At 35.1% G+C, this 15,988-nt stretch overlaps 1 protein-coding gene across 2 annotated transcripts; it reads left to right on the forward strand.

The window, feature by feature from the left end:
- Nucleotides 1-708: 708 nt before the first annotated feature.
- On the forward strand, nt 709-9,767 carry LOC112032417 (pentatricopeptide repeat-containing protein At1g05600-like). Of its 2 annotated transcripts, XM_024065182.2 has the most exons (3): nt 709-932; nt 2,872-4,412; nt 8,723-8,923. In XM_024065182.2, the coding sequence occupies exons 2-3, from the start codon at nt 2,943-2,945 to the stop codon at nt 8,813-8,815; spliced, it is 1,563 nt and encodes a 520-aa protein (XP_023920950.2). In that variant the 5' UTR covers nt 709-932; nt 2,872-2,942; the 3' UTR covers nt 8,816-8,923. The 2 variants fall into 2 exon arrangements, with proteins under 2 accessions (XP_023920950.2, XP_065617547.1); XM_065761475.1 differs by lacking the exons at nt 709-932; nt 2,872-4,412 and adding an exon at nt 6,614-8,122 and having other exon boundaries at nt 8,723-9,767.
- Nucleotides 9,768-15,988: the final 6,221 nt, after the last annotated feature.

Consider the following 15,988-nt stretch of genomic DNA (forward strand, 5'->3'; position numbering starts at 1 on the left):
TGCCCGATCAAACTTAAATAAAAAAAAAAAAAAAATTGCATGGAACTCGATTTTATGAAAATCGAGTTCTAAAACGCCACTATAGGGTTTTAAAACATCACTATAGGGCCTAAAAATGCCACTACAGGGCTCCCTGAACCTGATATCGGGCAATCACAGTTATTAAAAAAAAAAATTTGCAAGAAAACGCCGCTATAAGGCTTTAAAACGTCACTATAAGGCTTCCTGAACCTGGTATGGGACGATCACAGTTATAAAAAAAATTTGCAGGAAAACGCCGCTAGAGGACTTTAAAACGTCACTATAGGGCTTAAAAACGCCACTATAAGGCTCCCTGAACCTAGTATAGGACGATCACACTTATAAAAAAAAAAAATTTGCAGGAAAACGCCGCTATAGGGCTTTAAAACGTCACTATAGGACTTAAAAACGCCACTATAAGGTTCCCTAAAGTACAGGGCGATTACACTTATAAAAAAAAATTTTGCATAGAACTTGATTTCCTGAAACTCGAGTTCCATTCAATTTTATTTTATTTTTTATTTTATTTATTTTTTTAACTTTGATCGGGCATAACTCGATTTTCTACTAATCAAATATTTAATTGAAACTTAATTTTAAAATAATCGAGTATAAAAATAGAAGCATGCTACTATATAGTTTGCAAACAAGGACATATTGTTAATTTTATAAAAAAATTAGAGGTAAAATGCCAGAATCTCCGCACAAATTGTACAATACGAGTCGTACGACGCGGTTGAATTCCACTAAACCAGGCCCACTGAACTGAACTGAACTGGCCGTTTCACCAAAACCATCTGCAACGACAACGTTTCACCAAAACTCAAAACGCTTTCACCGTTGATGCTCACCGTTGATGGCTCCAGCTCGGCCAGATCAGGTCCAAGGCAACGGCGACGGCGACGGCGCCGGTGAGTTTCTTTTCCCTTTCTCTCCAGCTGGTCTCTATCTTTTGCTTTTTCTTAATTGCCATTGCTGGATTTGTTGGGGTTTTTGTTGCTGGATTTTTTTTGTTTTCATTCCTTTATAGTGAAAAAAGGGTTTCTCTTTGTAAGTCAGAATTCCTTTTATGTCGTCCACATTTCGTTTTTCTTTTCTGTGTAAAAATATCAGTCTTATCTGCTAGATGTTTGACAGACTGCCTCAGAGTTGCGTTTGTTATGTTGCTATGTTGAGTTTATGTTAAATGTCTGGTCCAACATGGTTTAACTTTATATGTGTAACCTTTGACAAATTTGATAGAACGCTAGTGTTTTGATATGTAAAAATCATTATAATGGAGAACAATGCAGAGAATGCAGTGAGCCATGCATGTCGAATAGGGAAAAAATATTTTGGGTTTTGGACCATATGGGGACATGAGGGAGAGCAATGCAGAGAATATAAAATAGAATCCTCTGGATGTTGTACTTGTTGATGTTGTTGTATTTGGGGTTTGGATTCAGAGAAAGAGGAAAGGGAATTAGAGGATGTGAGGGTAGTAGTGAGAGGGGAGGGTTGTGGAGAGTGAGGCTCAGATTTGGGGAAGAAATAGTGTAAAACTTGGAAAACATTGTTTGTTTATGCAAAATTTTTTGTTTTTTGGATGAATCAGATGAGGTATTATTGATAAGCTCAATACAACAAAATACAGTGTAGATATTATTGCAGCCAACTTCACTTTACACAAAGAGGATCTGAAATATTTCCTCTGTAAGTTATCAACATCCCACTTGAAATCTTCATGCCATGAAATCGCTATGAGTGAAAGAACGCACGATGAACAAATGTTCATGACTCTCATATCCCCATTCAAGAAGCCTATTAGGCAATCTTTCCTGAATGGAAAGCCAACTGATGAAAGACAGAAAGAGTGGTGGTGTTGAATTATATTAGCCTCATGATCATTCCATGTTCTGTTTAGGGCTTCGAAATGAATATTTTATTGCTGTGGGGGCTGACTGGTTTTGGAAAACAACTGTGTTTCCAGTGGGCAGCTGTGGTATTCATTCTGTTTTACTGAACTCAATTATAAAGGGTTTTTATCTATCTATCTATCTATCAATAAATAAATAAATAAATAATTATAAAGGGTTGATAAAACTGAAGCATAAATTAAGCTGACATTCGTTATTGCTTCTGTCTTTTATATGTATATATTTTGCTCATTGAAATTAATGGACCTTTGGTACCAGTTCTGGTTTCTACCTTAACTACTAGTTTGTTCATTCAAATATAATGATTTGGTAATGTCATGGAAGATATTTTCATTTGAGGTTGATTAAGAATTTTATTATTCACTAACCACCTCCATTAAGGATTACAAGCTAGTTGCATATATTATTGCTTCATGCATTCCTTATTTTATATTTTTTCAATTTTTTACATATCTTTTTAATGTTTCATATTGGTTTGGCTCACATTTGACATTTTATGTTATATTTTATATGAGTTTTAGCAAATAGTCGTAGGTTCACTTCATGTGATTGATGAAATGCTTATGTAAATGTACTTAAATATTGTATGTACTTACAAGGTCTCTTTCTGACTCTGACATATTTGTTGGAGTTCAGGTATCCTTATTATAGTCACCGTGTTATTTCATTTTGTCCCAAACATAAATATACAAAGGCTCTGCATGTTAATGGTTCTATATTATGCCAAAGAAAGATCTGGCCTAGATAAAAATTCAATATAAGTGAACTCATGCAAGCAATTATTATTATTTGTTTACACAAAGAATGCAATCATAAGCTTATGCACAATAACTAGCCAACATTCACTTTTGAGTTTTGGATTTCTTATATATCATGTGTTCATGCAGATTAACAAATTTGCTATTCAGTGCTGACTTATATGCTTATCTTTCAGGACTCATTGTTTCAATGATGTAGCAGTTGTTGGAGGTATGATTGAGTAGATTTAGCAAATGTTAAAGCACCATGATTGTGACATGGCCAAGACTTTTGACACCGACTCATCTTTCTCAAATTATGCGGAACCAGAAAAACCCATTAACAGCAATCCAAATCTTCAAGGAAGCCAAATACAAGTTCCCCAATTACGGTCATAGTGGTCCAGTCTATGCCACCATTATTGGCATCCTAGGAAATGCAGGCCGGATTTGTGAGATGAAAGAGGTGATTGACTGGATGAAAGAAGATTCATGTGAATGTAAAGATTCAGTCTTTGTTAATGCAATCAAAACCTTTGCAAGAGCTGGATTGCTAGATGAAGCTGTCTCTCTTTTTAAAAGCATTCCTCAGTTCAACTGCGTGAATAGGACAGAATCTTTCAATACCCTGTTGCAGATATTGGTCAATGAATCTAAGCTTATAGCTGCTCATCGTTTGTTCTTAGAAAGCTCTTATGGGTGGGAAGTCAAGTCTCGGGTTCGTTCCTTGAACTTGCTCATGGATGCTCTGTGCCAGAGGGGTTGTTCTGTTCTTGCATTGCAAGTCTTCCTAGAGATGAATTATCAAGGTTGCTATCCAAATAAGGAAAGTTATCGGATTCTAATGAAAGGGTTGTGTGAAGAAAGGAGGTTGAATGAGGCCACCCATTTGTTGTATTCAATGTTTTGGAGGATCTCTCAGAAGGGTAGTGGTGAGGATATTGTAGTCTATAGAACCTTGTTATATACTTTATGTGATAATTGGCAAGTTGAAAAGGCTGTGGAAATTCTTGGTAAGATTTTAAGGAAGGGGCTGAAGGCTCCTAAGCGATGTTTCCACCATCTTGACCTCAGTCAGTGTAGTACTGGTGAAGATATAGAAGGCACCAAGCGTTTGATTAATGAAGCTTTGATCAGAGGTGGGATTCCCAGTTTGGTTAGTTATAGTGCTATGGCTGTTGATCTTTACAATGAAGGTAAGATTAGTGAGGCTAACAAAATTCTCATTCAAATGCAAGAAACAGGATTTAGGCCAACAAACTTGATTTATGAATCAAAGGTAGCAGCATTGTGTAGGGGAGGGAATGTTGATGCAGCAGTGAAGGTAATTGAAGAGGAAATGGAGGGAAATTGTGTACCAAATGTTAGGGCATATAATATTGTGCTGAAAGGATTGTGTAATGAGAGGAAATTGGTCCTTGCTGTTGAGTATTTGAAGAAAACGGCTAAGAAGTTGGGTTGCAATGCAGACAAGGAAACTTACAGCATTTTAATTGATGGGTTATGTTGTGAAAGTAGATATCTTGAAGCAAGTCAAGTGTTGCAGGAGATGTTAATCAAATCATATTGGCCTTGTGTTGATACTTATAATATACTTATCAGGGGTCTTTGCTCTGTGGGTAGGCAATACGAAGCTATTTTGTGGTTGGAGGAAATGATTAGCCAAGGAATGAAGCCAGAACTTTCTGTATGGAACTTGTTGGTAGCATCTGTATGTTCCAACATGACTGACATTGAGGTGTGCTCTCAGACATTTAATTAGATTATTAGATTCTGGTTGTTCATTGTTGGAGAAGTCATAATGGTGTAACTATTTTTTAGTCATATTTTTCTTTCTCAATTGCATAGTGTCTGAACATAATGAGGAAGATTGTCAGTAGAGACATACGCAATCAGAAAATTTCATTTTTCATGATTTTTTATTTTATTTTATTTTATTTTTTTAACACTGATAACTACTTTAGGCTTCAACTATTCTCACATGAGGCATATGGCCTTATACATACAAGGAGCAGCCGAGTAAGATATTCTAAGGAAGTTTCTCGCTGGATCTTAGGCATATTTTAGATAAATTTGATAGAGAAAAGTCTAAAAGAATGTTGTTTTATTAAAATTTGCACTAGTCTTCAAACTCTCTTTGAATAATTCGGATTCATCCAATGCTAATGGTCTTAGAATTTGATCTATTCCTTTGCATCGCAAAAATAATAATATTAATACTAAGAGCTGGCCCCTCCAAATGAAACTGACTGGCCCTCATGAGTCATTTTTTCATTCAAATTTGTTTAACAATTTTGACCTTTTGTTAGTCTTTCTCCATCTCTCCTCCCCCAACACATCATCACACAACCCAACTTTTATAAGTTTCTGTTGGGCTGTAGCTTCCTATATCTAGAAGCTTCACCTTTTCAATTTGCATTTTCCAATTTTCTTCTTTGCAGCCACCTACCTTATCACTCAGTGTCAGTGAAAGTTCTCATAGTCTCATACTAACTCTCTTTAATCTCTCTACTCCATTTCTTCTTCTCCCTTTTCAATTTTATTTTACCTCAATTTCTTTTCATTTCTATCTAACTTGAATATCTATTGATTTATTTTATGGTTGATGATTTCTTTTTCTTCCTTTTATATATTAATCCAATCGATAGTCTATATTCATTATTTGTATCTAGTGTTTCATACTAATTAACATACTCAAACAACCGTATTTAGGTAAGATTTGGTATGACAAACACATCTAGTGCTAGATTAGATGCATAAAGCTTCATAGTCCAATATATGGTACCACTAATCTTATTTAAAAAATCTCATACACATCCCAAAACTAACAAATTTGTCTTTGTGCTTGACATTTGGAGAAGCAAATGTTGAAATTGATGTTTAAAAATTCATTAGTGCAGTAATGAATGGGTCACACACACACACACATATATATTGTGAGTCAATATTATTTATTGATAGTAATAGTATTTATTTAGCTTAAGTTCCTTGCACTAGAAATATGTGAACCATACTGATATCCCACCCCAGTGTCCTCTTTCAATGGTACATAACACTTTTTTTCTCTCTTTTCACCCGCCCTGGTTGGTGCTGCTGAAATGGATAGTCATCTGTTGCCCTCTGGCTTTAAGTGAAAAAATATTAGGATATACAAAGTGAAATTAATACCATTTTATTAATATTTAAATATATAAAATATCTCCTTTTTCTTTTTGGTGAATAAAAAAAATCTCAATGTAGACAAATTAATATATCAAAATATCTCAATATAGTCAAATTAATACCATTTTATTAATATTTAAATATATAAAAATACCCCAATCTAGTATCAGACAGCCACTTAATAGTTATCCTTTAGTTAGATAATGTAGTACCAGACAGCGACTTGACTATTGGAAAATGAAAAGAGTGAAGAGATTAGAAATGGAAGGATTAGAAAGTGGAATTCCTACTACTCTGTCGTGTGTACTGGACAGAGACATGTCAGCTAGAAAGACTACGGAGCTTCTTTTTTGTGTTGAGTTCTTTAATGCTTTTGTGCACCATTCGATTATCACATACAAGCACACAACAACTTTAACATCGGTGGCACTCTCATGGAGAAGGCGAAGCTGCAACGGAATTTCGTAGGGATTAAAAAGAAGAGGCTAGAAAGTTTCCTGTGGATTCTTTCTGCTTCGCATGAAGACTTTTGTTCATTTTCGTTACATCTAAGATTTGGAATTAGTACATTTGGAATTATTGTACTAATCGGAGACTTTCGAGCACACTTATCCCAACCAAATACCAACTGCAGCCAAGATTGGTCTAAAAGCTCCTGTTGTAGCTGGGGATTGAAAGCAAGTCTTAGTCAAATGAGACGATTGGAATTCATCCGTAATTTGATTTCATAATTGTTAATTAGTTATGTCTATTTTATGATAGGGATATAACAAGAAATATGAAAACTTTAAGGAATTTCTGAATCTTGCAATCTCTTTAAAGCATCCTTCTTTCTATCAAACCGGAACATTGCTCCTTCCATGGAATCAAACGTTAGAAATCCTCCACCTTTGGGTTCATCAATGGAATCAAAAATGACCAATTCCACCAAATCTGAGCCAAGTAGCCCAATTAGAAAAGACAAATTTCGACAATTTACACGCTCTATATCCTCATTCTTACCATCAAAAAAGTCTCGTTCTGGCAGTTCAGCATCTAAGAAAACGCTTTCACTATTCTCTACTTCCATACCATCAATCTTCCCACCAAACAAGTCTCCGACTAGTGGTTCGTCAGCTACTAAGACGCGGCGATTCTCTCTTTCCATATGGTCAATCTTCCGACCATCTAAGTCTGAATATGGGAGTTCAAAATCTAATGAAACACTTTCTCAAGTCTCTTATTCCATACAATCAATTTTCCCACCAAACAAGTCTGAAACAAACAGTTCATTCAGCGCTCATAAAAATTCTTATTCTCGTTCAATACAATCTTATTTCCCTGCATATAAATCGAGTTCTGAAATAAGTTCTACCAAGTCAAAGTCTCTCACAAGTAAGGAATCCTCTTTTTCATACGAAGTCTCACCCGCTATTGCCACCAACACAAGACCTCCAACGCCACCGCTTCCACCACTTTCTAAAGACTCATATTCCATTTTTTCAATCTTCCCACCAGAAAGGTCGGTAGCAAATTCTCTAGACACTGATGGAGCAAATTCTTATTCACAATCTCATTTCCATATATACAAATCAAATTCCCAAACAAGGACAGGGACGTCATACTCTCAGGCAAGTGAGGAGTCTTCTTTTTCATACGAAATCCCACCCATCACCACAATTACTGCTGCTGCCACCATCAACATATCACCTCCAAGGCCACCAGTTACACCACTAGCACCTCTTCCTCCTCCTTCTCCCCTTCTACAATTCTCTTATTCTAATTCAATAAAATCTTCTGTCCGTGTAAATATATCGAATTCTCAGACAAGTGAAGAGTCTTTCTCATGTGACCTCACAGCTGCTACCACCTCCGAGACAAGTGATGAGTCTTTCTCATATGATTCAACAGCTACTACCTCCACCACTGGCACAGCATCTTCAATGTCACCACCAAAATTATTTTATTCCCCGCTGTCAATTTTCTCACCAAACTTGTCGGTAGCAAATAGTTTGCATACCATTCATGGGAATTTCCCTTCAAATGTATTGAATCCTCATATAAGGTCCCGGAAGTCAAACATTCGGAGAAGCAACAAAGACTCTTCTTTGTCATTTGAATACTCAGCCTCCACACTACCGCCACCACCAATGGATTGGTATATTTCGGTCCCATGGCCTGAGAGTTGTGCTTCTGCTTCAACCCATGATCAGTCTTCAACCAAGAGAAATAAAACAAGGAAAACAGAATTTATCCGTATGCCTACTTTGGTCCAAAAAGCGCTAGATTCTACTCCTAAGTCAATGGGTGAGTCTTCTTCAGCACAATCACCTCAATTTAATTCTTAATTTCTACTAAAGTAATGCCACACAATATTTTCATATTTATTGAGTTAATACATTATTGATTCTTACAATAAGAAGCATAACCACTTCAAAATTCTCAACATGTTCTTGTTTGGTACGAGTGTTTGTGCTATGCATGACGTGAAAACTTCTACATGTGTGTTTTCGTTATGTTGAGAGAATATAAATTTTTTTATTTATTAAACAATTCCTTTAATTTCACATATATTTTTAAAGATTTTGATCATTGTAATTTATTATGAAAACTTATATATAAAAATGAAATATTCCTATAAATAAATAAAATTATAGGATAGAAGTGTCGAGTCCTATTCTTGATCTTGTTTCATGGTGTTCGTGCTTTCATACTTCTTACATAGCCTACCGTCAATGTTATTTTATTATTTATCGATATTATGGTAGTTGTGAAATATGTTGGAAGTTGGAACGCTAGACTTATTGATTTACAATTAATTGAAAGTTGAAACTAGAGATTAGTTAATTTTCCAACTCCATCAATTGAACGTCAACCTAAGATGATTATTTTCTGTTCAACCTGTAGATGACAATAATTTTCAACCTGGAGAAAGCTCAGATCTCACAACACACCCCAACATGGCCCTCATGCAATCCCAGTCGTCTAGGGAGCTCTTGAACCAGGAAACCATGCAACACCACCTCCAAACCCTAATTGAGGGGGCTCACGAGAATTGGACCTATGCCATCTTATGGGAGTCATTGTACGACTACTCTGGCTCATTGATTTTGGGTTGGAGCAATGGATACTACAGGGGAAACAACAACTCCAATGACAAAGCCAAAACGACAACAGTAGTGGTGGAACAAGAGCTCCGGAAGAAGGCACTTGGCAAGCTCTATTCTGTGATATGTGGCGGGTCTGACATGTCCAATGGCGACGACGAGATTGTTTTGGAAGATGATGTCCCTAACATCGAGTGGTTCTTCAATTCGTCAATGTTTTATTCCTCCATCGTCAGAGGAGGTGACCTCCCAAGCCATGCCTTCTTCAATTCAAGCCCCATCTGGGTTGTGGGTTCGGACCAACTTGCAGGCTTACCGTGCGGTCGGGCTCGTCAAGGGCAGTCCTTGGGGCTCCAGACCATGGTGTGTATACCCTGGGCAAATGGGGTTGTGGAACTGGGCTCTACCGATGCAATTTTCAATTGTGAGGATCAGATGGATTTGATTAAAAAGGTTAGGGTTCTGTTTAATTCTAACAGCCTGCAAATGAGTTCATTGCCTATTACTGAGCGAGGCAAAAGCGACCATATCCTTCGATCGGTTCTGGAAACGACCAACAACCTTCATGCAAAGGATGCGGACAATATTTCCAACATCATTGCTCGTAGTGGCAAACGTACCTTGTAACCATGACTTACACTTTTTTTTTATAGACCAATGACTTACATTTGATACACTTTTTTTTTTATTGGAGATATAATTTTCACTAACAAGTTCTGCCCTCATAAATATATTGCATAAAAATTTGAGGAAATTATAGTACCCTAAACTATAATCCCTATATACATTTATCACCCCAAACTTTTAAAATATATTATTATCATCATAAATTATAGCTTGTTTTTCACTTTGCACCTTATTGTGCATTGGGTTATTAACCAGGACTGAAAAATATGTTATGTGCAAATTCACGTAATCTTTGCACACATGGCATCATATGAAAAGACTGTATTGTTTCTCTTCAATTTCTAAATACAAAATCGTTTAACAAATTTAACCCTCATAGTGCCACATAACCTTTGTTTTAAGGGATTAAAGAGAGACAATTTGGTCTTTTCATATGTTGTCACATATACAATTCATATACATGACATGCTTTTTTGTTCAAATTAACAGTCCAATTGATGATAGGGTATTAAGTGAAACACAAGTTATAGTTTAAGGTGGTAATTCTACATTTTGAAAGTTTAGGGTGGTAATTATAAATGAGAGCATAGTTTGAGGTGATAAAATATTATTAATTGCCCATAAAGATATTCGTTTTCTTCTTCCTAGCTGCAGTTGATGATTGGTAAAGTGCACGGCTTAACATGGTACTTGTGCAAGGATATCCTTTTATATTTAATCTTGATTGACTACAATAATTGCATATATATATATATATATATGTTATGTATACAACATTTTTAAAGTACTTTTCATTACAAATTTTAGTGGGCAAAAATGTTATTTCAGTAATAAGTTCAAATTATAACTGTTGGTGAAAACACAATAATAATGGAAATAACGCAACAAGAAACTGAATAGTATTTCTGAATATTATTTATTTAAAGAAAAAAATTACACAACACTATTTAGACTGAAATGTGATACTCGCTCTCTTTAAGGGGATTCAAGCCCTTGGTTGGTTAAACTTTGTAACCAGTGCAGACCTTCTCTGACTTGTCTCTCCCAGGATACAACAGCCCAACAAGTCGTATGGCTATAACAACTTCTGTAGAAAGTGTTCAAACTCAAAACTCCATCTAAAAGAACACCTTTCCTTGCCAAGAACCTCTCTATTTTTTTTAAGTGTATTTTTGTAGTAACTTGAATTGGGTCTGAATGAGTCTATTTATAGGCTCAATGGGCCTCATGAAATTACTAACCAAATTAATCTGATTAATTAGGTCCATTACTCTGATGTAGTGGGTGTTACAAGACTAATTGCTGGATATTAATCTGATGGGCTGGAGTTACACAATTAATGGTGAGATAAGGAGTTTCTGAAGAATGAAAATGCCTAAATGGATAGTCCATTAAGTCACTACAAGAAAATGTATTTTTAGTGACGAAAAAATTCGTCACTAATAGTCCAGTTTTTCGTTACTAAGAACCTTTAGTGACGAAATTAAACTTTTAGTGATGAAATTCGTTTCCTCACTGTAGCCCCGTTGCTAAAAGTCCTAGTGACAAAAAATTTCGTCATTAAAAGTTCAATTTTTTTATAAAAAAAAAACTTTCAGCGACGAAAACGTTTCGTCGCTAAATGTTTTCCTCGCTCAAAACAGTATTTAGTGACGCAAATATTTCGTTACTAAAACCATTTCAGTTTATTAAATCATATTTAGTGACGAACAATTTCGTCACTAAAACTATTTTCGGGTACATATAGTGACGAAAAAATTCGTCACTAAAACTATTTTTAAGAAAATCCATGCACATATAGCAACGAAAATTTTTGTCACTAAATCCATTTCTTACAAAATTCCACTGCATTTAGTGACGAAATATTTCGTCACTAAAACAATTTTTTGTTGCCATATTTGTGACGAAAAAATTAGTCACTAAAACTTATTTTCTGTTTTTATTATTTTCATGACTTTGATATTAACTTGTAACCTGTCATTACATTATTAAAACCTCACATTTGATTAACACATTTATTTCAACAACACATTTATAAAAAATCAATCCATACATTCCACAAATTAAAATTAAAACAAGTATCAAATTCAAACTCCTTCCATACAATAATTGTTTGCAATACATACAATAAGTTAAAATGTTTTACAACAATACAAAAAATGTAAAATAATATAATTAGAACCCCCTAAAGCCAAAAGATGTCCTCATATGTCTTCAAATAATGCCAAAAGTAAATCCCCTAAAGCTACCAATAAGAAATTTGCACAAATATAAAAACACTACTACATTAAAATTGTAAAGTAAAAACATTAACTATGTTAAAAAAAATTTCTAACAATTAGTTTCAAATAATACATAAAAAATGAAGTGTTACCAATAAGTGATTTAACTTGAAGATGAACCACCCCCATAGTTAAAACCGCCATCATAACTCTTGCTCCTCAAAAATTTAAGAATATTCTTTTGGATCTCATCTTGTTTAGCTCGCGCCTCTTGCTCTTTAGCTCACTCCTCTTCATCCCTAACTCTTGCCTCTTTGAGCTCAATTATCTCATTTTCTAACCGATGAATATACTTTACCGAGGAACTAGATGAGGCAGTGGTTATTAGAGAAGAAGAAGGTCTCATGCCAAGTCCTTTTACAATATCGGATTTTTTCTTAAAAACCAAGTTTGAGATTTCCTCTTGTGTAAGGGGAATTGCATTAGAATCTTGACAATGATCCTCTTGCACTTTAAGAATAGTTTCCTACCATTTGTTTCTACACCTTCTTCCCACAACTACTTCAACTCATCAACCAATGGTTTCAAGTAAATATCAATCCCATTCTCCAGCTGATAGGGATCGGGAATAAGCAAGGACAACATAAAATACGGCTCCTTCATAACCAACCAAGGCGGTAGATTATAGGGGATAAATATGACAGGCCACACACTATAGTTGTTGTTCATATTTCCAAAAGGATTAAATCCATCTGTAGCCAACCCCAACCTTACATTGCGAGGTTCGAGGGAAAAATCAGGATGTTGCAAATCAAACTCCTTCCACTCCTCACTATTAGCCGGATGCCTCATTATCCCATCATTCACACGTTTGTCTATATACCATCTCATGTACTTAACTCGTTGGCCTGACATGTACAATCTCCTTAGTCTCAGTGTCAACGGGAAGTAACGCAATACCTTGTGAGGAATCTTTTTACCTTGGGTACGTGTATCTTTGTACTTAGGCGCCTCACACACCAGACATTTATCAAGGTTTTCATTTTCCTTCCAAAATAGTGCACAATCATTTTTACATGCATCTATATGCTCGTATGACATGGCCAAATCACGTAATATCTTCTTTACTTCATAAGTTGACCTTGGAACCAAGTTACCTTTTGGTAAAACCTTTGTTAGCAATTCTAGCATCATATCAAATCCCTTATTACTCAAGTTGGTCATTACCTTTACATTCAACATCTCAATAACAAACTTAAAGATACTATAATCAGCGCAACCCGGATACAACTCACGCTTTGCATCTTCCTCAAGTTTGTCAAAATGACGCACCTCTTCATCTTAGGTTGTATTTCTTGGTTCCCCTCTAATTTGGTCATCTACCAAGGCATCGATACCATCCATATGATCACTATCCGACATTTCATTATCATGAATGTTCTCGTTCAATACACGAGGTTCTCCATGATTATACTGATTAATGTAAGATTGCATAATTCCATGATGAAGCAAAGGGATACGCACAGTTTGAGGAGATTGTCAATAGCAATTCACACGGTGAATACACGGGCACGGAATATTACCACTCAAGTCCACAACCACTCTTGCGGAATTAATAAATGCATTGACCCCTTCAATATATGGATGACATAATCTGCCATCGGGTGTCTTACCCATTGTCATCCAACTTTTATCCATGTTTCACTACAATTACAAAATGAATGCTACTTTAGTAAAATAAGGACAACTCATGCATAATGTATTCTAATATCTAAGTCTATAAGCTACTTAGATAAAGTTCTATCTTATTCATGAATGCACAAGTTTATATTAATACTTAAATAAATATACATTGCACACACAAATATACACTCTCAATATGAATTTAAACCACCTTATAATATCATGCAAGCCACCCACTTGCTCCAACACAACAACCCACCACAAAACAAATTTCCAACATCACAACTATAATGCTTACAAGTATTAAAATTGAATAAAGGAACACAATTGCTACTAATCAACAAGTTTCATTCATATTTGCAAGAAATTAAAAACACTCCCAATATGAATTTAAGCCATCTTATAACACCATGCAAGCCGCCTGCTTGCTCCAACATAACAACCCACCACAAAACAAATTTTCAACATCACAAGTATATATAAAGTTTTATAAGTTTTTAACTAGAATATACTTACTTTGCTCAAGCTAAATTTACAACTTTTAGAAAAAAAATCCTAAGTTAACTTGTGTTCTTCACCTTGTTCCTCACAATTTCTTCAGCCACAAAAGAGAGAGCTGAAAATAAAATAAAGATAGCTTTTAGTGAACAGTTAAGTAGACCCAATGATAAGCACAAAAGGATGAGTGGAGCTTTATCTGCATGCAACACATAGATAAGTGCAGTTTTACCTCTTGATGGAGACAATGTAAGAATTTCAATAAAGAAGGGAAGACAATGTTATAGTAACTAAAGGTGTTAAACTGCCCTCCTATCAAGAAGTTCTACAAATAATATCTTTTTAGTGATTACATAATTATCAGATTCCATAGTTTATTTGAAGCCAGCCTTGTTAAGCAAAAAACTTGACATCAAATTCTTCCTCATGGACAAAATGTAAAGTACATCTTTCAATATTAGCACACGTTCAAAAGTGAATTTCAAATCAATCTCACCACTCCCAAGAACCTTGGTTTTGCTAGAGTCACCAAGCATAATAGTTTTTTCTTCTTCAAAAGGAGTGTACAACTTGAATCAATTTTTGTCATAGCAGACGTGCTTATTAGTACCAGAATTTGCCCATCACCCTTCAACATATTGCACCATATTGATGTCTATAATCATAGCTACTAAAAGCTCTTCGGTTACGTTAGCCTGCTGGACAGATTCACGTTTTTGAAATTTGCAAAATCGAGCAATATGCTCACTCTTGCAACAGAAAAAATAGGATCTATTAAATTGATCTTGTGAAGGGGGTATTTGGTTCTTATTGTAATTTTTATTCGGGTTTCCCCTTTCTTGAGGTCTATTATTTTTGAAAACTCTTTTTTTAGGCTTCAATTGACCATTTCTAAGAAATTGATTTTTGGGCATATTATTAACGGCTGAAATAAGGTTTACCTTTGTGGTGGAATTAACATTGCTCTTTTGTGTCATGACTGCATCTTGTTGTCTAGCCTCCTCCTCCACACAAATACGTGTGATCAAAGTCTCCAAGGATGTCTCTTTTTGTTTGTGCCGCAAAATGTTTTGGAACTCTCTCCAAGATTGTGGTAGTTTATCAACCATGCCAGCTACCACCAAATTGTCTCCAATCTTTACGCCTTTGGATCTCAATTCTGCCACAATTATTTGGTTCCAGCACCGATTTTCCATCCTCCATTTGGTAATAGAAAAATCTACTAGCAGCATACTTCTTTGCACTAGCCTCCTCCGTATCATACTTGCTTTATAAAGTTTTCCAAATTTTCTTGGCAGAATTATAAGTTGTATCATAATAATCATAGAAATTATCGGCAAGACAATTCAAAAGATAAGAGCACCAATTTTATTTATCTTTTGTATACTTATCTATTTTTTCTTGATGGAGACTATATTCTTCCTCACTCATCTCATTAGTATAAACTTTTGATGGATTCTTGTCAGTGAGGATGTAGGTGACTTTTTCATTGTTGATACCTCCACCCTTCACCTCACCCTTGCGCACGTATCTAGCCCAATATCTGATTCGATTCATATTAGCCCATTAATTACCATAATTAAAAGAATAAAATAGTCTCTCTCATTTTTAATGTGGGATTAAATATTTTCACTAACTCCTTATCTTCCATATACACTCCCACATTTTTACATTTATGTTGTAATATTTATTCATTTTAATTAATTAATATTAAAATGCTCCAACAATAACCAATAATAACTTATCACTTAGGATTTATTATGAAAATATTTGGACATAACACCTCTCTCTCTCTCTCTCTCTCTCTCTCTCTCTCTCTCTCTCTCTCTATATATATATATATATATATATATTAAAGAACTGTGTGCACTGCACAGTGGTCTGCCCATGGGTCCAACAAAAATGTGAGTTTTTCTGAGTTTTTAGGCAGAAAATAGAAGTGGGTTTGTTGCCAAACAAGGTGAGAGCATTTTCAGAATTTTTGATTTATGAGAAATGATAAATAAGGTGATGAGTGATGAGTGATGAGATTTAAG

This window comes from Quercus suber, unplaced genomic scaffold (genome assembly GCF_002906115.3).
Source record: "Quercus suber isolate HL8 unplaced genomic scaffold, Cork oak 2.0 scaffold_415, whole genome shotgun sequence".
In the NCBI taxonomy this organism is placed as follows: Eukaryota; Viridiplantae; Streptophyta; class Magnoliopsida; order Fagales; family Fagaceae; genus Quercus; species Quercus suber.

Bases quoted from the DNA above. Each gene is read 5' to 3' on its own strand.
- LOC112032417 (XM_065761475.1), top strand. From the start codon at position 6,697: ATGGAATCAAACGTTAGAAATCCTCCACCTTTGGGTTCATCAATGGAA. The intron at 8,123-8,722 runs GTGAGTCTTCTT...TTCAACCTGTAG, and splicing joins TTCTACTCCTAAGTCAATGG to ATGACAATAATTTTCAACCT.